This window comes from Semicossyphus pulcher, unplaced genomic scaffold (genome assembly GCF_022749685.1).
Source record: "Semicossyphus pulcher isolate SPU_LCO1_2020_fin unplaced genomic scaffold, fSemPul1.0.p SCAF_2, whole genome shotgun sequence".
Lineage (NCBI taxonomy): Eukaryota > Metazoa > Chordata > Actinopteri > Labriformes > Labridae > Semicossyphus > Semicossyphus pulcher.
This window is the reverse complement of record NW_027211693.1, coordinates 17,046,865-17,069,864: the sequence shown is the minus strand read 5'-3', so window position 1 is coordinate 17,069,864 and position 23,000 is coordinate 17,046,865. Positions and strand designations below refer to the sequence as shown.

General features: G+C 42.2%; 1 protein-coding gene across 1 annotated transcript in view; it reads right to left on the bottom strand.

The window, feature by feature from the left end:
* Positions 1-1,199: 1,199 nt before the first annotated feature.
* kdrl (kinase insert domain receptor like) overlaps positions 1,200-23,000 on the bottom strand; it is a 41,956-nt gene continuing 20,155 nt past the window's right edge. Inside the window, exons 13-30 of the mRNA XM_069669858.1 lie at positions 22,470-22,766; positions 22,067-22,213; positions 21,601-21,729; positions 20,394-20,500; positions 19,842-19,971; positions 19,291-19,395; positions 17,118-17,231; positions 16,906-16,994; positions 16,612-16,765; positions 15,814-15,911; positions 14,439-14,561; positions 13,970-14,081; positions 11,441-11,540; positions 9,137-9,242; positions 7,367-7,491; positions 5,849-5,927; positions 5,194-5,297; positions 1,200-3,105 (exon numbers count right to left, since the gene is read on the bottom strand). Of these exons, the coding sequence (XP_069525959.1) occupies positions 2,919-3,105; positions 5,194-5,297; positions 5,849-5,927; positions 7,367-7,491; positions 9,137-9,242; positions 11,441-11,540; positions 13,970-14,081; positions 14,439-14,561; positions 15,814-15,911; positions 16,612-16,765; positions 16,906-16,994; positions 17,118-17,231; positions 19,291-19,395; positions 19,842-19,971; positions 20,394-20,500; positions 21,601-21,729; positions 22,067-22,213; positions 22,470-22,766 (2,306 nt within the window). The 3' untranslated portion in view covers positions 1,200-2,918. The remainder of the gene's footprint in view (positions 3,106-5,193; positions 5,298-5,848; positions 5,928-7,366; positions 7,492-9,136; positions 9,243-11,440; positions 11,541-13,969; positions 14,082-14,438; positions 14,562-15,813; positions 15,912-16,611; positions 16,766-16,905; positions 16,995-17,117; positions 17,232-19,290; positions 19,396-19,841; positions 19,972-20,393; positions 20,501-21,600; positions 21,730-22,066; positions 22,214-22,469; positions 22,767-23,000) is intronic.

Here is a 23,000-nt window from a genome sequence, read left to right as displayed (position 1 = left end):
CAGGAACGTAACTCTTTGATTTTAAGCAGGAATTCAACCCACGTAGTTGCTTTTGTCTGGCATTTTTTTTCGTAGCAAAACAGATGGGGACCATTAACAGAGCATCATCATCGTCATATTAAGGTTTTTATTTTATTGGCAACACACTGTTTAAAAGAAGCCAGTTGAGGTGATGTTTGCTGCCTGTAGAGTCAGAACAAAACATGAACATTAGACACCAAACACATGTTTTTGTCCCATTGAATGAAGCCATGAGACCAAATGGTTTTAATTAAAAATGTTGTGAGGCTAACAGTACAATTGTAGAATATTTAGCAAATCATCTCTCATTTACATTAGCAAAATTGCTTCAACATGGTCATATGTATCTTAAGTCTACAGCCATGGCAGCAGCTTTGTGAAAATTTGTAAATAAAATGTGTTTAATACAGCCACAATTTGACCTGAAGATGTTACTACATGGCAACAAAGTTCACAAAATAAATGAACTTCTGCACCAAACTGCAAGCTTGCAGGTAATAAGATACGGCTTTCCCACTGGTCAAAAAACCTGCTAACACCCGTTTTTTTTGCTTAGTGGGAAAGGCTACAATCAGCATACAGACCCGGGTCAAATGACTCTGCAATAGACCCGGGAAATTATCGCCTCGGCCCAGATCAACATTGATGGGAACACAAAACCTGTGTCGACACGCTAATCTCCTCCCCCTTTCTGGCGCGATGCTATGCTCCGTCGGTAACTTGCGACTCCTTTAATCTCAGCTACAAATTCCGCCCGTCTCCATCCAAGCAGCGCTCGAACATTGTTCCTGATTTTTTGCCATTGAGTTTATACACAGACTGAACGAGTAATAGATACAATAAACACCTAACCACCGTAACATCTTCGCTGTTTACTAACCCTGTTTCCGGCGCGTGTGTGACGTCAGACGGTGACGCAGCAAAAAAGAGACCGACAGAAGTATACTCCACTGGAAATGGGAAAAGAGATGATCAGCGTCTATTAGCGGGTCTTCCCGGGTCTGATAAAACCTGCGTCAAAGCACTAATTTCGGTGGGAAAGGGGTATAAAGGATTCATCCTCTGGGAACCTTAAATGCCTGTATAAACTCATTAATGTCACCTCACAGTGTCAACCCTGATAGAAAAGATGATCTTTCTTATTTTAAGCAATTATGAGTCAAGACTGCTAGTGATGTATAAATATATAAATCTTTATTCATTTATTAACTTCATATGCTCAGTGTACAGTGTTGGGGAACATTACTCTCATTACAACTAACTTGTTACACTACATGAACAAACAGACAAAGTTAGGAGGAGCAGTAACTATAATGAAATGTAAGAACATAGCTGATGATGTTAGACTGGCGAGAAATAATACAACAAATACTGTGAATGTTAATGTCCTATTATGCACTACAGTTTAAAGTTAAATAAAGAAAATAAATCTAAAAATCTTTGTAACATGTGACCCTCAACACTGTTTCATTATAATAAACCTTTAAAATACAAAAATTATACTTGATATAAAGTATCAGTGCATAATCACTTCCTCTCAACATTGACAAAACAAATTGGTCATAAAATAGACATCATTTGGAAACACACAGCTGTTCAACACGTCCTCTTTACACTGTAGTTTACTCACTAACACTGTTTTCTTCAGTGGTCAGCGAGCTCGAGCTAGCTGCTTCCTACAGGGTGTGAGGATGAACGTTTGGTCCACAGTACTTTAATACATCGGGTAATACAAAACAAGTGATGTGGTGCTACCTTCACACACATGCAGAGTTGTTGCAGCCTGCCCTGCAAGCTTTACGATTACTGAGCACAGGAAGACGTATCATGTTGATGACAGGAGGACTGAGCTGGACAATCTTTGGGTTAACTTTAAAATACGAATCTACATAAAAAGAAAACTGGATAACTAAGTAACAGTGTTTAAAGTCTAAATAAATATCTTTTACTAGTGCTTTCTGAATAAACTATTCCTATGAAGATCATGTTTCTAACTCAATCTGTACATCAGAAAATAAACAAATCTGTCTTCTTCTCACTACAAACCATAAACACACGGCATTTCAGCTCCTTCACATCCACCGATTCTTCATTCAAATGCTCTCATGGTCGAGCTGTGATGTTGAATCTGACGCCGCCTGGTCTCTCAGCTCCACCCTGTTTCCTCCATTAACCTCCATTAATCTGTGATTTTCCATAACCTGAAGAGCTTTAAACACATCCGCCGCTACATGATAGCTTTATCCTCTTCCTGCCTGTCGCTCAGGGTCAACCTGAGTGAGTCAAGCTGTTATTTATATTTTTACAGGAGCACCTCAAATATGGGACTTTTCAATACCAGTAATCAATGTTTTCTGTCATCAGGGTTAGAACACATTACAAAAATAGCTTCTCTGTAACTTTTTCCAACATATTGCTTTCAAATTTTCACTTTTTTAATACTAAATCAGAAAAAGCATAAGCCATATTTTCTAGATCTTCATGACTGAAGCTTGTAGTATATTCAGATGTGCGGTAAAGTAGGAATCATTGTTGCTTGTTTTTCACAGTAGATGAAAGAGATACCTGAGGCTGTTTTCACCTGTTTGATATATCACAGTGAACGTGGAAACGGACCAGCAGCAATAACATCAGCCTACGTCTGAAATCTGGAGAGGAATCAACAGACTGCAGGTTTCCTTTTGTTTGACGGAAAACTCCCTGGAAGCTGGAAGACGCAGCAGAAACAGTCGAGCAGTGTCATGGTTCTTTCTAAACACTCTGAGAGAAAATCTTGTGTGGTGTCCTCTCAAACTTTGCTACAGAAAAGTCCAGAGATAAGAGTCAAAACAAAAGGGGAAACAAAGCAAAAAGGCCTTGAGGCTGGCAGTCAGATGCTCCAGGGGCGGAGCCGGAGGTTACACGGGCGGGGTGGAGTAGCGCACCACGTAGTTGTAGTCAGGCGGAGGGCTGTGACACTCAAGGGCCGAGTCGTCCAGTGCTGAGTCGTCCAGACTGAAGTCCAGTGAGGAGACTGTGGGCGGGAACTTCTCCTTCTCTGTGTCAGTCAGCACAGACTCTTTACTCTTACTCACTGCCTTCATCCTGAAACACAAAGACATACAGCATGAATAAAACAGGAAATATCAACCACACTACAACAGAAAACATGTTCCTCAGGGCTTTTCTCAGAACGCATTCTTCTGTTCTCAGTGTTTCACAAAACATCCATGGTTTTTAAAGTATTTTTTAAGCTATCAAATAATTATGAAGGATTAACTTGTTTTTGTGGTAAGAACAGATAAGGGTGGGAATTGTTGCTGTTAAAAAGGACACAATCAGCTCTGCACATTAAATGTTTTTGCATTAAATCGACCTTTTCTTTCTTCATAACTTGACTCTCACAACAGAGGACTGTTCTGATATCCTTTGATGTGAGAAATGCCCCTCGTGAAGCCGTACAATCAGCCAAAGCTCGCCTTACTCAAATATGATGTAATCAATCATCCCGGGTTTTCTGCTTCATTTGACCCTCAGAATATGAGTAATTGCCTCTTATTGTCTTAGCAGGTTGCTAAGGGTTTTCCGAGCTCCTCTCTGGAGGCCATGGGGTCAACGCCCGGCGGGGGGAAGTGACGCTGCTGTACTGGAATGTTGTCCTGGTGAATAACCCACCTGGTAAACTAGGCATCAACATAGTCTACAATAGTACAGAGTTGCCATGCCAATGCCAGGCACAAGGGTGGGGTTAGCATTGGCACTTGAGCCACAGGAAACGAAAGGAGTCAGTGTTAAAATCCCTTTTATATCCTGACATGAAGAAATAGAGACCCATTGTTTTAAATGATCTATTCAGCAAAAGAACAAAAGATTACTGGTTCTAGCTTTGAATGTGACTATTAGCTTGTTTTCTATCATGATAGTGAGATTAAGGTTGAACAAAACTATCCTCTTTGAGGGATTTTAATGTAACTTGTTTCAATGTCAACAAAAATCCATCCAATCATTGCAGCAGTAACTTAATTGGCAAAATGTTAAATGCACTGCAACAGTGATTCAGGCAAAAGGTGATCAGGCTGCAGGAGTGCTGCAGGGATCACTAGGAGGCATTCAGCTAAAGATAAGGAGCACAGCGCTCTAGCTAACAGGGAGGACCATGTAAACCCTCTTAAGTTCAAAGGTGGCGGTGATGGAGCGGCTGCCGAGCGAGGGAGAACTCCCCTAAAAATGTAGACCATTCCCCGCACGTCTGATTCATGCTGAGGCCCTAATGACACAAGCAGGTCAGTAGTGAGTGTTTGACATCTTTTTAAAGACGCTGTTACAGGTGTGGGTGTGAGGCTTGATTGTCTGAAGTTAGCAGTTGTTTACACTCATCCCAGATCTGCTGTTCCTCCTTTAAATCTTTTAAGTTGAAGCCACAATAATGTGAAGGAGTATAACGAGTTGCTACTGTGCAGGGAACAGCAGAGTAATGCCACAAGGTTTAAAGTATAATGACTCAGTTCAGAGGTTTGACCCTAAATTAGCCCTGCCACCAAGCTGCTGTAAGCTTTAAGAGACCCTCATAAGAAAGCAATTTACACAAATTGACTTCATCCTCACATAACCTCTAAAGTAACAACAAAATGTCTGAGTGTTTTTGTTCCCTGTATGACAGCTTAATTTACTTGTCTTGGCAGGATCCAGGACCTTAAAGTCCTCTAATGATCCACAGGATTTTGGAGTAAAGACTTCAGGTTCAGGACGCTCCTTGGAGATTATGTGTTTGCTACGTAGCATTGCACCAGACAGCCATGACTCATATGTTCAATCTGTCTGGGAGGTTTCTCATTGAGGACTCTCTTCGTGAAAACAAAGGGCTTTTAGTGTTCGCTCTTAAACAGCCAAACCTCAAGTGAAGCATCCACATTGCTTTTGTGCTAAGTCCTTTAGTTTGTCACCTTCAAGCTTTTTCCCTCCCACTTCGCCCTTTGTCCCTCACGCATGACTTCCCCAGACAAAAGGCCAAACTAGCCACTGACGTCTTTTTAAGGCAGAAGGAACTGGTGTGAGTGTGAATGACAGTTATAGCATCTACATTCCAGCACAGCGGGGAGGTTTCCAGGCAGGTATTTTGCTGTCTCATCCACTGTGCTTTGAGAGTCCCGTGCAGGGCGTGTGGAGGTGTGCTGTGAGGTGTAGTGAACTTACGCCAGAGCCATGATGCTCAGAGGTCGACCTGCCAACGACTCCAGGCGCTTCAGAGTCTTCATGTTGTCAGACGAGAGGCCCATCCCGCTGTCCGACTGACCGCCCTGATGATGATGATGATGCAGAGACGGACAAAGAGTGAATCGTTAAAACCAATTTAATCTTTTCCACTTTGTTATCTGAGGTGAACAAATGATTTGAAATGTTTGTAAGCATGTCAACTGTATTTATATAGAACGTCCAGAATGTAAAAGACTTCAGGAGCGTCAAAGAGAAAGAAAGGACATGCATGCGTCCTTGATGGCAGCAAGCCAGTTGTACAGGAAGCCAGCCAAATTATAACAAATTATTGAGATATGTCATTGGCATAAAAATGGAGGGTCATAGTGTTGAAGTAACAAAAAAAAAGACCAATTGGAAGCAGATATAAAATGAATGAAATGGGGCCAAGTATAGCGCCTTGTGGGACTCCTGACAACATGACACTACAGGGAAGATATTAAGCTATCAACTCTGTTTGAAAGTGTTTTTAAAATTCAACCTAAAGCAAAAATCATGGCAGACATAGAAGTTTCAGTTGAATGTCTAACTAACTGCCTGGCTTAGGTTTAGTTGTGTGTCTGTTTCTGGTTTAGTGCCAGATTGAATAACTCACCTCATGGTTGTCATTTGTCCCGAGATCCATGGTAACCTCATCAAAGGTTTTCACACTGGCAGGACGGATCTTAATGTTCCTGGTGAGAAAATATTTCCAGTGTAAATCTCCAGAACACCCTAAAATGTTTTCTTTCTGTTTAGAGAGTCCGCTTGATTACACTGGAGCCGAGAGGCAAAGTTCAGCAACAAAACCGCAGGAACGTAATCACTTAAACCAACAGCGTACGGCAGCTTTGACATTGTACTTTGAAAACACACCTTGTTTACTTTGCATTTCAACACTCAGAGGCTCAAACGACTGCTTAATTTAGCTTAAGGGGAAACTGTCATTACTTCTTTTCAACACCTCCTCAATAAACACACTGGTGGACCTGTGAAAACCCAAGAGCTCAATAAATATTATTTTAAGTGGACGTAAACCTTGAAGCCGGCTCTATGGCTTTGGTTGAAATTCCTCACAGGAGCCTCGATACTGAACGCTCTGTGTGTTTATTTCTTATCATGTTCAAATCAGGTCTCTCATTGTCCTCCGGTCAGACGTAAATTTTCTCCTGGTTGAGTTTAGTCTGAGCGCTACAGGAACACCAATTGTTTTGGTTATTATTCAGCGCAAAGTTTAAAAACCATTTAGGTATTTCCTTTGCAAAACAGACTCTGCGCTGTTTGCCTTCAACAGTCTGAGAATAGGGTTGCATGTCTGTACCATCTGAGAAAGTTCAGATGGTAACATACTGTATAATGAGCCAGCAAGGACAAGAGTCTACAGGCGGGGTCATCCTTATGTTCCTGCGGTATATGTTCACGTACAGATTGGTAAGGGCTCTCTTTAAAGTCCAAATGGCAAAAAAAAACAAAGAAAACTAAAAGGAGAACCTTTTTGTAGATTAAGTTTGCTCGGTAAAAATCCATTTAGCAACTGAGGAGATAGAAACGTCTGAAGCCTATAAATATTTAGAGCCTCGGTTTTAGGGGGATTATCATCAGCAAGCTGTAGATGGGTCATTACACCATAGTGACCCATGAGAACATAGCTTGAACACTCGACAATGGTGAAAAAACAAAAGTGAGAACATAAAACTCTTTGAAAGGTCTCCTTAATTCGTCATATTAAATCTTAATTGAGATGGGGAGCATAGAAGCTTGGACACTCCACCTGAGAGCAACATGATTTCTCTGCAGAATTTCATCAGCGACAAAGTCATTAGACCAAGATTGTACAATAGATTTATGACCATCCATCCAGGAAATGTTAAGATATTTCTCTGAATAAGTGAAAATGGAATATCCAAAGTTAGTAGGATTCATCCCCTGAAGACAACAAATTCATGACACTTCTTCAATAAGGACGTGTCTTTATTGCCGTCCCTTTAGCCACATCGCGAGTGTTACTAGCTAAATGACTCAGCCAAAGGACGAACAGACAAAATAGCAACCTTTGTCCAATTACAGTAGTTTCAGTTTTATATAGTAGTTGACTGTTTCATGTAAAACAAAGAACAATGATCCATTTTCTCACCAGTTGTTCCCCGAGTCACGGAGAGAGACAGGTCGTGTTGGTGTGTCCTCTGACGGGACTGTGGCTGATGGGTCTCCTACTTTAGCCAGCAGGGCTGTGTTGATGGGAATGTAGTGCTTCCCCTCCTGAATCAATCAAACAGAGACACAACATGTTAGAATACAGACTTACGCTTCCATGATGCAAACTATACACAGGCGAGAGACTTAAGTAGGTCGATGCTGCGTGCATGCTGCACAAACGCTCACATCTACAGGTTGTGGCAGGCAGCCAAAGAAACTAAGGTCATGCCTAATAAATCCAACACAATGTTCACGAAGTTGATGGAGGTGGCAGAGACCATGACCAGCCTTCCTGCAATGTAACAATAGCTTTATTTATAAGAGTCAAACCCCTCCGCTGTACTTTTAGTCCAGTCCGAACTGTTTCTCATGAAGATAGATTTCACAGACTCATTTGCAAAGGTTCATGCTGCAGTGTTTCACGTGATGTGATGTGTGGCCTTGTCTTTATCTCTGATTACTTCAGTGGACAATCTGCAGCCCGGCGGAGTCGTGCAGAAGTAGTGAAACATAACTCCTTCTCTTTGTGTGCTTATCTGTCCGCAGTAATGTACAACCTGGACAAGAAGCCCGTGCTCTTAAGTAGTTAGAAGTGGAAACATGACAATGGACATCTTGTAGATCATGATTATTGAAACGGTCCCTTCATGTGAGAGCTCTGGCCTGTACCCTTTCATCAGTGAGAGTTAATACTCAGTTCTCCACTTTCTTAAAAACACATGTTCTCCACAAACATTTCTTTCACTGATAAAATGGTTCTTCTGTTTTAGGTTTAAACGGCTCGATAAGTTACTCTTTCTATGATAATAAACTCTTTTGTTGGAGATGATGATGAGAGCTTAAATACATTGTTTTTATTCCTTTGAATGGAGATCAAAACCCGAGGTCTTCAAGAGTGCAGCTAATCTGAAACAGACTTAAGCTAACTTTTCCTACACTTAACACTCTGCATTTTCACTCAACAGTTTTTCTTCTCTGGTTATGATGCACAATGTGATTAGATCACAGAGCTGCGTCAGGTCAATGGTTACCGCCATGTGCTGTTATGTGTCTGCTGAGAAAAGGGATGTTGGACTATGTCAGGTGGATAAATATGTTTGCATTGTAATCAAATACAGATTTTTTCCTCCGGTGCATTTTTCATGGCCTTTTTTGACCCAAACATTAGGTAAACTTTTTGGCAGACATATACAATCTACAAACTTACAACAGTTTGTGACATTTCACAGCGCTCGTACCAGACATTGTTATGCTGCATCTGACTAACAAAAAACATTGTTTTTCCATGCGCTTTGATCCGTGGCTCCTTCCACAAGACTGATGGTGCCATTTCAAAGGGGAACCAAGTGTTTGTGCTGAGTGTTATTTCCCCTCTCAGTTGAACTAAGCACACCGAGGACGAGAGGCTGCAGGACTGCAGCAATGCCACTTCCTGATATTTGCTGTATTAGTGACTCATACTGTAGAGCAAGTGACTCATTTTTCTATGAAACCAAATTATTGTTAGGATTCTCAGAGTACGTGCAGTTTTAAACTTGAAGTATGAATTCAGAATCAGAGAACACAGTGCATCACTTTTAGATTGAGTTTGCACTAGAGCACCAACGCTGCTCATAACAAAATGTTCAAACAAAACTATGACGTGCATTGAAGCTTAAACTTTGTTTTTGATGTTCAAACAGTTCACACTCTTTCTTGCTCATCATACCTGTTGCACGCTGGCTTGAAGCAGGTCTCCCAGCCGTTCCACCAGCTCAGTGAAGGTGGGTCGCTCCAGTGGCTCCCCCTGCCAGCAGTCCAACATGGTCTGATATCTGAGAACAGACAATACACCACTGATCACAAACTGCAGATAAAAACATGCAACTGAGCGAACTATCTGATCGTCCTCTCTTTTATCCTTAATAATCAAACCTCTTTGTATTGAGCGACCACGTCTGATCAGAAGTCATCTACAGCGTTCAAGCAAACACTGTTTTCTGTTTTCAAGTGATCCTGACTGAGCTGTATCTGGTTCTCTCTTGGTCCCGAGTGTGAGGACCAGTGAGAGCACACTTCCTCGCTCTGGTCTCTGACAAGCTGTCAGTGTCTCTGCCCATGTGGGAAGACTCAGAGCCTTTATGTGAGTTTCCATCGCAGCGATCTGTCTCATTTTGTGGCTGCTGTTTAAATAACGCTCCCAGCTCGTATGTGACTGGGATTGGTTGGTGATGGATGTCTATGGAGTCCCTTAAGTTTAATGTAAGAACGATTCCCCTTTGGCATCATGTTCAGTCAATCTGAAGTTTGAGGACTTGGAAAAACAAATGATCTCTCGCTGCTGCATGGACGCCCCTCTCCATCTGTCGTCTCTGCTCCTCTCAGTGTTTCCTCACAGAAAGAAGCTGAGCAGCTGTGATACCACCTTAATGAACGTGCTCTATATTCGCACAGGTGGTAGTCCTCCTAACCGTGACAGGATGTGGAGCATGATCACAGCCTTTATGCATATCATTGATGAGGGGGGATGTAGACACATTGTATGACTGCACAATTAAAACCACATTTCCTGCCTGATTCGCAATGAGAATAAATAGCCTTCCCAACATGTTTCTGGTCTTGAGGGAGTGTGGTGTATCTGACGGAGGGGGGGTTCTATAGATCTGAACTACTATGTCCGGTTGGGCAAGCATGGTAGGATGGGATGTGAGCATCCTTTTTATTGTCCTCCCACTGCCTGAGCAGCATCCGCTGCATTCCTCTGCAATGCATCAGCACGGGGGATCTTATTAACAGGCTGCAGACAGCATTCCTGATGAATTAGTGCTGCAGCGGCACAAATTTTTTGCTCAACCTCATGAGCTTCTCATCATTCATATCGTACGAGTTGGGGGCGAGGGGTCAATGTGTCAAAGCCTGGGCTTACAGACATGTGATCAAGTGCAGACCTCTGCAGGGGATATGGGGAATTCACCCCACAGACCCTGTATACGTTTCTGTACATCCCTTTAAACTGGTATCAGCTGGATTTATCTTAGTGTTAAATTAGCTGCAGGCCTCACAGCCATAAGCATGCAAAATATATATCTTGCACTTCTATTTTTGTCAGTGGACTGCCTGTACTGAGATGGAAAGTACGAGAGATTCTTGGCACCAGCAGGTCTGCATCTACAGATCTTCTGTTCTGACTGAAAGCTGCAGTCTGGATCTGATTTTCTGAATCATTTCCAATCACTGTCTGCTTTTCACAGATGATAAATTCATTCAGTAAGCTTTACTTGGCACAAGCTGCGTTAAAACACTGGACCTTTAGATACCACATCATTATTAAGCAGGAGTGCGGCATTACGCTTTCAAAACACATTAGATCTGTGGGCTATATGAGTCTCTTTAAATCAAAACCAGACACAACGTATGCACATATGTTGGAGAGAGACTGGGATCGCTGGACGTGGATCAGCTGCACGTTGGACAGAAGTATTCTTATTACAAAAAAAAGGTTTGTCTAGCTGCATCACAGACTGACAGCAGTGATACCAAAGAAGAGGACTCTCTGTTCTCCCACACATATTCATGTCCAGCACCATCCTCCAAACCCTGCTCAGAAAGAACCCTCCGGTCTCTGGCTCTCCTCACCGGGGAAACTTGGGCTCCAGACATCCAGTTACATCTGCAGCACTGTCAGTCACAACATTCTTTACAGCTTCGAGCTCGCCGCTACAGAGCTAATCAGTAGCTAATGTTTCCTCTTGAACTTTCAGAGCAGGATTACCCATGATTCTTATCAGGCACCCCTAATCTGGTGCAACCACAAAGAGGGAGAAAGACCCAATGCCTCCTCTTAGCTGTATATCAATATGGGAGCTTGCTGCCTTTATGTTCTTGGCCTCTGTGAGGAGAACATACTGCTGGAGGGTTTGGAGCTGCCTGGCTGGGATAAACAAAACTTCTCTGGCGGTATATTTTTGTATTCTTAAAAGCAATAAAAACATTTCAGATATACAGGATGAGACAGACGTAAATTAATTCTTACATTTCAGATGAAGAGTACTCTGGTGCTCTCATCCTGGTCCCCTCTTTCAGCCTGCAGCAGAATTCTTCATCAATTTGGACGCCAGGGTAAGGTGAGGCACCTGGGATTAAAAAACATAAGAGTTACAACTCCATCTCAGGCTCTTGAAATATAATTCACCTTACATTTAAAGTGATAATCTCGAAGGTTTTCATGAAAATAAATGTCTGTTAAGTCACTTTCTATCGCTGAATGAGGTAACACAATGGCGATCGAGCCTATGGCCCACTGATGACAGCCGCTGCATTTGCAATATTACAGACTGGGTGTCTGGTGCGACTATGGCGGTAAAAATCACAAGCAGCTCCCAGTTAGTGACGCGTTTTCCATCAGCCAGCAGTGGTTGGTCTGCCAGAGAGGGTAGGCGGAGCTAAGCGGCTGCTTTTCCGGTCTCTGCAAGTGTTGCGAGTAAACAGTAATCTACTATGGCTGAACAAACAAAGAAAAGATGGATGACTACAGATACAACTTCAAAAAGAAGTGAAAATCCAAAGAAAAAGAAACAAACAGTCTAAGAAGGAAAGCGACCGTCAGCGAGGAAAATCAAGAGTTACAACCGGAGCCGACCGTGGACGTCACACATGCGACACTGTCTGGATATCTGAGAAGTGTGCTCTTACTGTTTATCGCCACAGGTGCCGCCAAAGAGAACGAAACTGAGATCTTTGAGATTACAACTTTAAAATCCCAATTAAATTAAAAATTTTCCTAAAAATTGATACATACATGCCTTTCAATTAAATTATACTTTATATATAATTCACCTTACATTTAAAGTATGCATTATGTCCATTTTATTGCACAGCCAAATTTAAACTTCCAAACTGTGTTCAATGCAATTGTGAAATCATGTATCATACTGTATGCTAATGTATCTTCTAATGAAAAAAACCTCCACACTGCAGAGATTCTAGGATGAAAGATAATTGTCTTTATCATGGTGATCTTGTCTCTAATAACAAACACTTTGTCAGATCCGTTTAGTGGGTTTAAATTTCCAAATGCTTGTTAGTTGAGGACACACTTGTGGCTCACAGAGCGATCTGAAAAACACACCGGGGTTACCCTAAAGCTTTTGACCTCCAAACACGATCAGGTTGCAAAGCTCACGTCTTTTGCCATTTTTCTTGGTCGTTTTGTATCCTTGTTTCCTGATTTATTTCTGAGGCCGTGCTAACACTACCCAGATGTGTAAGTGTTTCTTTAAGGGAAAATGTGGTGAGAACGTGTCAAGAAGGGTGAAGAAGAGGGAGAGAGAAAAAGAAAAAAAAGGACGTGTCATAATGACGTCAGAGCGCTTTACATTTAGAGAATATACAATTTGACACACTCTTCTCTAAGCTGGGGAGGGTAACCACACGGTACGGCCGGGATTCAAAAGCAGCCAAACAGCACAAAATAGCAATATATCCTCTGTTACTTTTATGTTTCTCCTGCTTCCCATGGTGACATTTAAACATACGATATTTCACGTCTCGCTATAGAAACGTGTGGCGAGCTCTGTGCCGCAGTGCACAGGCAGTCATGGACCGACACACAATGCTGCCTTAAAGCCTGCAGTGGTTTCACAGCAGGGAAACACTTTTACGCTGATCTGGCTGCTTGGTTACACTGAGTTTGTGTTGCCAGCTGGGAAGAAACGGAGAACTTAAATAGGAGGTGTTTTCTCGTTTTTTATGTCCCATGCCTGCACTAAAAACTGCAGCCTAACCTCACTGATGTATTTTGCACGAGTGGCCCGAAAAAAGTTTTTTTTTATTCTGACAACGCAAGCCCAGGCCTTTTGTCCCAAAGGCACAATTACACAGTGGAAGAAGACAGTTATTACCCCGTGCATCTGGAGAGGCTCTACACCCTTGGGGCACCGTGCGGGTCTACCAAGCTCCAGCTCTCCTCTCGCTGAACATCTCTGATAACAGAACCTTGTGTTCTTCTGAGATGCCGGGCTTTATGCACATGTGGGGATGTGAGGAATGGACTCAACTAAATGTGATTTGAATGTTAATATTGAAAGGAGAATTTTAAGTCTATTTATGTGTGCAAACAGGCATTTAATGAAACAGGGTTTAACTAAATCACATGATGAAACAGAGCTACAAAAATGTGTAATATTAAGCTGCTATTTGTCCATCCAAACAGTCAATGGTCCAAATCTTAACCTGATATTTGACTTTGCATGCAGGTTTTGTTTATAAGGTTGTTGCTGTTTACAGATTTATAATTTTGCAAGATTGAGGAATGCATCACCACGTTGAATGCATGCGAATTGCGCCCTAGCTTTGGTAGTTAGCTCATGTTGCTTTAAAACATACTCGAACACAGAGTGACCTGTATAAAAGCTGCTAAGCAACATATATTACCCACCTTTGAAACAATGTCGGCATTCGACATTCAATCATATGTTCATTACATATTTGGTTCATTTGCTCTCTTGCACTGCTAAACTGTATGCATGTGACCCACATGACTAGTAGTAGCTATGACACTTACCCAGAGAGAAGATCTCCCACATGAGAACACCAAAGGACCAAACATCGCTCTGAGTTGTGTAGACTTTGTCAAAAATGGCCTCAGGTGCCATCCACTTCAGCGGCAGTCTCGCCTGTGGAGGAATTGAGATGACAAAAAAATAATAATTTCCTCCGTTATCTGAGCTGTGGAGACTAATTACTCTGTCACATCTGTGGACAACCTGTCAGTTTAAACTGTGTGCCAATCTCAGCTTCCTAAGCAGGTTCCCTTTATCTGCTGTTCAAACAAATACGCTGATTTCAATTCTTTTTTGTGACATTTCCAGGAACTGCTGAATTCATTCAGTCCTCATTTTTCTGCCAAGTCAGTGTTTGGCGTGTTATCAGTTAATGAAAATACTTTGGGGCATTTCTTCTGTTAGACATTCAACCACACAGCTTGAAAAACAACTGTGATATGTCACAATTCAAGACGTGTATAGACTTACATCTCCTTTGCGCACGTAATCTGGGTCTTTGTAAATGTCTCTGGCAAGTCCAAAATCACAAATCTTCACCACATTATTCTCAGAAAGCAGGATGTTTCGTGCAGCCAAATCACGGTGAATGCACTGCAACAAAGAGGAGGAAAATTAAAATCTCATTAAACGAGACTTCTACTCAAAAATAGTTGACATTTTCTGCATATATTTGGCTTCACAATGGTGCTCTGCGTGCTTTAAAGCCTGGCAGCTTGTGGAGCAACACCTGGTCAAGTCATCAGAGATATTACAATAGGAAACGATGTGTTCCATATCCAGGCTAAGATCTGTAACAGGTTATTTACAACAATGGCCTCATTCTCTAATCAGTGCCATCCGGTCTGACCCCAAAATTATGAATGAGTTAAAAAATGAATAAATTGTAGACTGTTTTAGAAAACATCAGATCCATTGGGGCATTTTTGGCTGACCGCCGGGGTCAGCCCTACACACGGGTCTGTATGTGACTCACTGAGTGACTGACTGACTGACTGACTGAGTGAGTGACGGTACTTTCAAAGCCATGGAGAGAGAGAGAGAGTTGCGACATCGCAATGGCGGATCATGGAGCATATTGGACCTGTCTGTCTATACGGCTCTGGATACTTTGTTCGGGGAGTAGGCGGGGCTGCTCCTCCGCTGCTAATCCGCTGTCCTCACCTACGTCCGCAGCGCGCACCTGCTTTCAAACACGTTGTCATCGGCCTCATAAGGACAGTCCTTGTAACACATTCCCCACAAAAGCGCACATTGACCTGATGCGGCCAGCCACATACTAGGTTTTGACGGAGTCTTGTTATACAAAAATGTTGTTGTTTTTCAATAGCTTCCCTGTCATGTGACCCAGTGTTCTCAAACGAATGTCAGATGTTAACACTTTGACAAATGAGACACACCTCATTACATTGGATTTAATTGATGCTAATATTTTATATCAATATTTTTATGTATAATTTCATGTTTTTTTTTAAACAGACGTGCACCGTCATGATCACCATCGTAGCCGCCATCCTTTCAACAATCAATGTTACCGTAGGCTACGGTGCTGCACCGGTAACATTTTTGAGTTACTGCTAATTCATTGGGATGAGTTATGTCAAATTTCTTTGAGGATTAAGTTAAGCTAACTCACTTCTTTTATTAAGATAGACTGTGTAGCACATTTATGGTCGATTTAAGTGTGCTGTAGTAGAAGCAGCATAGAACTTAAATTTATGTGAAGCCACATCTTTATATTGTTTGTCTTGTATTTATATGCATGAGACAGTTTAGACAAGACATGTTAGTTTAAAGCAAGCACACTGTTTTATATCTATGGTGATGTGGGTGGAGAAGAGCATACCTTTCGTGAAGCCAAGAACTCCATGCCTTTTGCAACTTGGAAACTGTAGCAAATTAAATCCTCCAACGTCAGGACTCTCTTATATAAATCCTCAGATTCTGTAAAACAAAACGACATAAAGGTTCCCAGTGAGACAGATTTTTCAAAGTGTATGGACTGCATATTTAGCTCAGTGATCTTCCTCATCTGGGCAGTCTGATTTAAATGCTTTAATTATAATCAGCAGCTCTGACACATAAATGGGATCACATGAGAGAGGAACAATTCTCATGTTGTCTTAACCATCTGTCTCCTCCTACACACTCCGTCTTTAAAACTTCCTTTACAGATGAGAAATAAAAACAAATTGTCATTCCTCCTATTTTTCAGATGTCAGGTGAAACGTGTGGAAACGGGCCCGTTGTGCTGGTCGGGGGTCTGCGAGAGGAACTCAACAGGGAGTCCTTCCACAGGCCCACCTGAGTAAACAGCTAATCAAACCAGAAATAACACGTCATTGCCGACGTGCCGGGCTCAAGCCTGAGACTGAGAGCAGAGCAACACTCAGGTCAGGACAGGAAACAAACATGCGCCTCCCCCGCCTCAGTGGGGTGACAGTGGCTCCTGCTGCAGTGATTGTACTGCCGAACAGGAGGAGGAAACGTCCCATCAGACTCTGCTAGAAAACAATCTGAGGGGAGCCTTTCGTTCCTCAGTTGGAGGGGTGGAGCAGAGGTGAGAGTAGGAGGGAGGGGGGGGGAGCAGGAGGGACAAACAAAGGAGGGGGCTGAGAGGAAGCAAGATGTTTTTGGCCTTTACCTTCTTCCTCTTCCTCTGAGTCGCAGTAACTCTTATCTTCTATGAAGCCAGAGCTGGCAGAGCTTCCGGTGCTGGCCACGCTCTCCAGGCGGCGCTTCATCAGCTCGCTCAGCTCGCAGCCCGATCCTGAGGACACCACCTTACCGTCCTGACTCTGACCAGCACACATACATCAGGTTAAATGAGATGAGGTTAAACGCTGCTGCTGACACACATGGAGCTTTCCTGTGTGATTGTTAAAACAGACACTCTGTACTCAAGCTCAGAGTCCTAATCATGCAGCTTGTGACTCACCTTGTAGACGATAAAGTCTTCTCTCTTGCTTCTTAAATAGTTGGACAAGTTGCCATATTTGCAGAACTCCACTATCATCATCAAGGGGCCTGTCGAGATTGGATTTTTATACTGATTATACCCCAGGCCATAAAGATAGAGATAACAATTGTATACATTATATTTTCTATAACAGGAGGATCACGTTAATCCTCCTCAGGAGTAAAGCTCACCTCCAGGCTTCGTGCAGGCTCCCAGCAGGTTGACGACGTTCAGGTGATGACCAATGTGAATCAGAATCTTTAACTCTGACATCAGAGCTTTCCGCTCATTTGATGTGGCTCCTCCTGTAAAAATATAAACACGTAGAGAAATTGTTCAGCATTGAATGATGTATCATCCAACATCCGTGCTTAAAGGGATATACATTCTTACACTTCAGCCCTATTCGCACAGGACTAGTTTTACTTGGGGACCTCTAGTAATTTGTACTAATTGCAGAAGTCATCTGTGATCTTAATCCTGTGCAAATCGGCCATGTGTGTAATTTGATAAATAGAAATTCCAATCGCAAATTACCTACAATATTTTGGCAAACACAGTTGTCCCGTGTGAATCGACATCTCCTTAATTTGGGGTCTAATTTTTCTTTTCTTTTTGCAATGCTTTTGTTATCTCCACGCCTTTCTCTTGCCTCTTTCTTATATTTCAAACGAAAGTTTTGACAGCATTTTGGGCGCAAATTCAGGAGGCTCATCTCGCTACGCAGCATGGGGACGCGTTCGCAGAAAGAGCAAATCCAACACAAGAGCAAATCTTGAAAGATGATGAGATGAATGATATGCATGCCAACATGCGGTAAGGAACGTTTTTCTATCTTTAAGTAGGTGTTACGTGAAGCCTTGACATTTTTAATCATATCCGGAGGAAAATTGTTGTAAAATACAGATTTGTGCGAATGCGCCGCACGAAACACAGATGTGAGGGGGTCATTTCTAAATCACATAAGGTCCCCAGGTGATACTAGTCTCATGCGAATAGGGCTTTAGTTACATTAGTTGCTTTAGAGTATAAGGGACTTTCATACACAAGAGAGATAGTGCTGAGCCTTTGACTCTGAGTATTTTATTTGCAGTTATATCGTTGCCTGTTCTTAGTTTGAGTGACTTTGGTGCAAAATTAACAGCTCCCCATTTTGTGGGACTACTTTTGTATTATGTTCTATCAACCTTAGGTTTGTGTATGTCAATAATATTTCATACATCCCATACTGTATAACCACAGCATACAAAATGTGTCATGTGTAGTGTCTACATCTTGATCTTGTCCCGTCCTGCCTTGCATTCAAGAATACATGCTGTGTATTATAGAGGGAAAGCAGGAAGAGGCCTGAACCCTGGTATCCGGATTACAGGGGAATTTAATTTTGGGACTTGATTTAATATGGTGCTAAAATAAAAATATTGCTTTTGGCCCGCGATGTGAAGCTGCCATTGATCGAGCACATCCTCAAAATTAAATCCCAGCAACATAAGAGGAAGGGGATTTGCTCACATTACAGATTTTGATTTAAAGTCTTCACCTTGAATTATGAAAATGAAGACTCAAAGGGTGGTTTATAGTTGCCTCGTCCAAACAACGAAATGTATGAGCTGGGAGCTAAAGCGGTCAGGGAGTCTCTCGGTAAAGCACGGTCAATTTGAGGAGACCTGCTGCTTTCCATTAAATCTGACCTAAGACGGCAGGAGAGTCTGTTCCTCTCAGAGAGCCTGTGAATTATGCTGAGACATGATTAATGGTTTGACAGTGGACGATACATCTAACCAACATACTCGTACATCATCTCCATATCAGCTATCACTGATAGGTCTGTCCATCTCTTGCAATGCAAAAAAAAAAAGCTATCCTCTTGAAAATTAAGACTGCAGAAAAGATGTTAAAATCTCTGCAATATAAACAAATGTGTTAATGTTAGTTTTTTTTTACTTGTAGCAATGCTTTGAACTCTTTTTCATCTGCAGATTTTGGACAATCTGATCCAAGCTGTCAGATCTGCACACACTCAATCTCTTCATCAGGGACAGGGTTAGAGGGCTTAGCCCTTACCTCTATGTGCACTTCGCGAGGAACAGATATCGCATGCTTTGCTTTGAACTCATACGCCATAGAAACATTAATTGCAGGCATATGTGGTGCTGTAGCTCATGAGTCTGTAATGTCCACAATGTGCACATCCTCTGCAGGAATGACAGATACCCGTTATTCATCTGCAACCCATACAACAGCATATACTGTTAAATGTCTGTCAGGAGTGGTGGAGCGTGAAGGATGAAAGAGAAAGGCCGAATAAACAAACCCTACATATGTGAAAAAGAGTTGAGTCAGAGTACACAAATTACATCCTACCTTTCAACATTTTGACAGCAACAGTCTTGCAGGTTGAGAGCTTGTCGATCCCAAAGGCAGAAGCCTCCACCACTTTCCCAAAAGCTCCGTGTCCAAGAGTTTTGCCTGGCAAAGGAAGAAGGTATTTGATAAGTGGGACGACATTAGAGCTTCCTGTCCCGCGGGCAGAAAATTCAGAGTGGATTCCCTGTCAGTCAGGCAATGGGGCTGTAATTAAAACAACATGCAGGAGCGCTGATCGCCAGGCAGTTTTTCTAGAGAATTTATGGTTCACTTAAGACCGAGTGACAGCACAGGTCACTGATAAGTAATGAGCCTACGCACAGCTGCAGAGAGGGGTGACATATATTCTATGAACCTTAATGTGGCTTTGCCTATCCTCACCACAAACCACAACAACTAAATAAATCCTTCAGAAACCCTTTTAATCTATTTTAAGAAGGTCAAACAACAGCCTGTGTTAAATAAAAGTTGGTGACTTATTGTTGCCAGAAACTTTTTTTTATATGAAATATGTTTCCACTCATCGGTTGGGGTCAAAAAGTTCTCACCTAGTCGCAGGCGGTCTCGCGGAAACTCCCATTTGCTGCTGTCATACTGAAGAAGGTCATTCTGCTCTTCGAGAGGACACTCGTCAGGGTCAATGATGATAGAGGGACCCATCTTATAGTGTGCTGGTTGCTGAAGGTGTCAGAGGACAAATGACAATTTCATGAATGTCAGAAAAATGTTTGAGATGACGATGACAGCCACGGCACAATGCAGACATTTTTAAAAAGTTTCATTTTAAGTAACAGGCAGTTTATTTTCTCTTTGCATGAGCACATTATGTTCCCCTTTTATTCCAACACGAACATGCAAACATGATTAGAACTTCCCAATTGTCAGGAAATGTGGAAATGATAAACACGGGCTAAATTTATCCTCCCATTAAACTCAATTTCACAAGAGGCCTGAGTCAGTCGCTTTATATACAGTGAAAACAAAACAGGATCTGCAAACATTTCACAGACGCAATGTCACTTGTTTGACTGTTTAAACTTCCCACATCTTGGCTAATCTCATGTGTTGTCTGACAAGAAGAAGTAACAGAAGTGCCTCACCTTCCTCAGCTTGCGGATGAAGAGGATAAGCATGAGCCAGAGGAACGTGGCTGCGGCCCCTGTGCACACCAGAATGATTACCTCGACGTTTGGCTTCCCCTCTTCGCCTGGAAGTAGAAGAACTGTTGTAAACTACCAGATCACAGAGAAATTACTGCATGCTTTTCATGACCTCATATTTTGTCATATGAATTTGACAGGGATTTGTGAAGTACTGTGATCAAAGAAAACAGTCTGTAACACATTTGAAAACGTTGTCCTTGTTTCTTCTTACATTTACTCTGATGGAAACACACTCTGATATTTATATCTTGTTTGTTTGGCAGATGCATACCACAGTCTGTCCTATAGTGTTCCTCCAAACATTGTTTTTTAACAATCCATGTCAACACTCTGAAAGCTATCATGCTGTGAAGCTTTTTCCATCCCTTATTTCATGCAAAAAACATGAAAGTAACTCTTGAATTAAACAACAAGCTAAAGTCTGGCCTGGCATGACAACAATCTGTTTAAGTGTCTAAATGTGGACATGCACAAACAGTGCCTTCACACCTTCACGAGTCCATTCATTTCACATGTAAATGTACACATATGTTGACAGAATGTCGTCTACTCCAATTATCTACTGTGTGTTTCCAGTCCCTGGGCTGTTGTAGATGTCAATCTCCCCTCACTCATTAGTGGACCTCTTAACACTTCACAGAGGTCATGTCCTCAAGGCAAGGACCCTCAGCCAGAGCCTCGATCATAAAACCCAAGAAGGAATTCACTCAGCATTCCTGGCAGCCGCAGATTTTCTGTCAGGGGAGACTTTTCATTCTGAAGTCACTGCCAGAGCCATTTGTAGTGGGGACAAGAGGACATACCAGGACCTCTGATACCTTCTCATTGGACATGCAGTAAAATGAGTAACTCTGCTGCTTGAACAGATCTGTAGGACTCACTAAATGGGGTCCCATTTAAAAGATCCTTAACCTTAAAGATACAATCTCGAATATTTATTATTATATTGGGTGATGGAAAACGCGTGCCTAACTGGGCGCCGCTTGTGAATTTTTCACAGACACAGACACCCAGTCCTTAAAAATACAATATACTGCAAAGGCTTTCATCAGTGGGCCACAGGCTCAATCACCATTGTGTTACCTCATTCGGTGATAGATAGAGACTTAACAGACATTTATTTAAATGAAAAAGAATGACTTACCGAGCACAGTTACAACAGCGCTTGTTTTAGCCATGCCGTCCACATTGATGGCGACGCACTCGTACAGACCCTCATCCTCTTTCTTCACCCTCTCAATGGTCAGAACCCTGTCCTTTCCCAGTGTGATACCTGTAACACAAAGTATGACATCCGGGTAGTTTTTGGTGTACTGCACATTTTGCTTTAGTTTACATACTACAGACTACATTTTGGCCAAAGCCTGTGTCTTGGGAATGTAAATTCAGCCTTAAAAGAGGCGTCATCTCACTGTGAATCACATATGTCCTTTACCTATGCTTTAGAAACATAACTGCTAGCACCAGTCAATAATGGCTCCACCTGCTGATCATAACAATCCTGTTGGTACAGCACTTTACCCTGATTGCTTCTGTGCTTCCAAAGTTGTAAAAATAATATTAAGTATCATATGAGGATGTATACAAATGAAATACTGTTCTCAGATTACCTGGGCTTTCTTTCACCCGAACACCATTTTTGTACCACTGGATGTCTGGACGAGGAACTCCAAAAGCGAAGCAGGTCAGCTTTAGGGTGCTGCTGCTGTTCACATCTTGGTTAGTCAGATTTGTACTCAGCCACGGGCGTCTTCTCGCTGCGCCGATGGAAAGAACAAAAAGTCTGAGTAAGAGGTGCTTTCGCTCTGTTAGCGTCTTATTTAGACAGCGACTCATCAAGTGTTGCAAGTGTGTTCTGTGCTCATAAGTTCTGTTATCACAAGTTAACACATGCCCAGAGACTATTTTTATTCTGTACAACAGCTGTGTGATTACAGTTATAACTTATACAATGGTATTTCAATTACTTTAGTAGACTATGCAATCAGCTTCTCATAACCTCCTCTTACTTACCATTCACTGTTAATCCAGCTGGTTTGATTTCAACACTTTCGCCATCCCCTTTTTCGAGCTTGACTCCTCTACATGTGTAACCTGTAGTGCTGTTTTGCGACACATTATACAGGTGGAGGGAAAGAGAGATGGAGTAGCGGCTGAGCTGCAGACTGGACACGTTGGAAGTGATCGTTCGATTCCTGGAATCCAACCACTGTAAGTCTGTGTAGAGGTAACGAGTCGCCCGACAGGTCAGATTGACGTAATCCCCCTCGATGGCTGCCCGGGGTTCGATGCTGAATTCCTCAGGTTGATCTAGTGTGATAAAGAAGAGACCGTGTCATCTGTCTCACATGCATGAATGGAGACACGTAACCTGCTGGACCAAGATCCTATTTTGAACAATAGTTTTGGACAAAAAAACTGCTCGTTGCAAGGCCAGGAATGTCAAATTTGCAGTTATTTCCTGTTTCATCAGTGTTAATTGGAAGCACGTTGCCGGTGGACAGCATTGCTGATGGCGCTCATGCACTCATCCAATACGAGAGA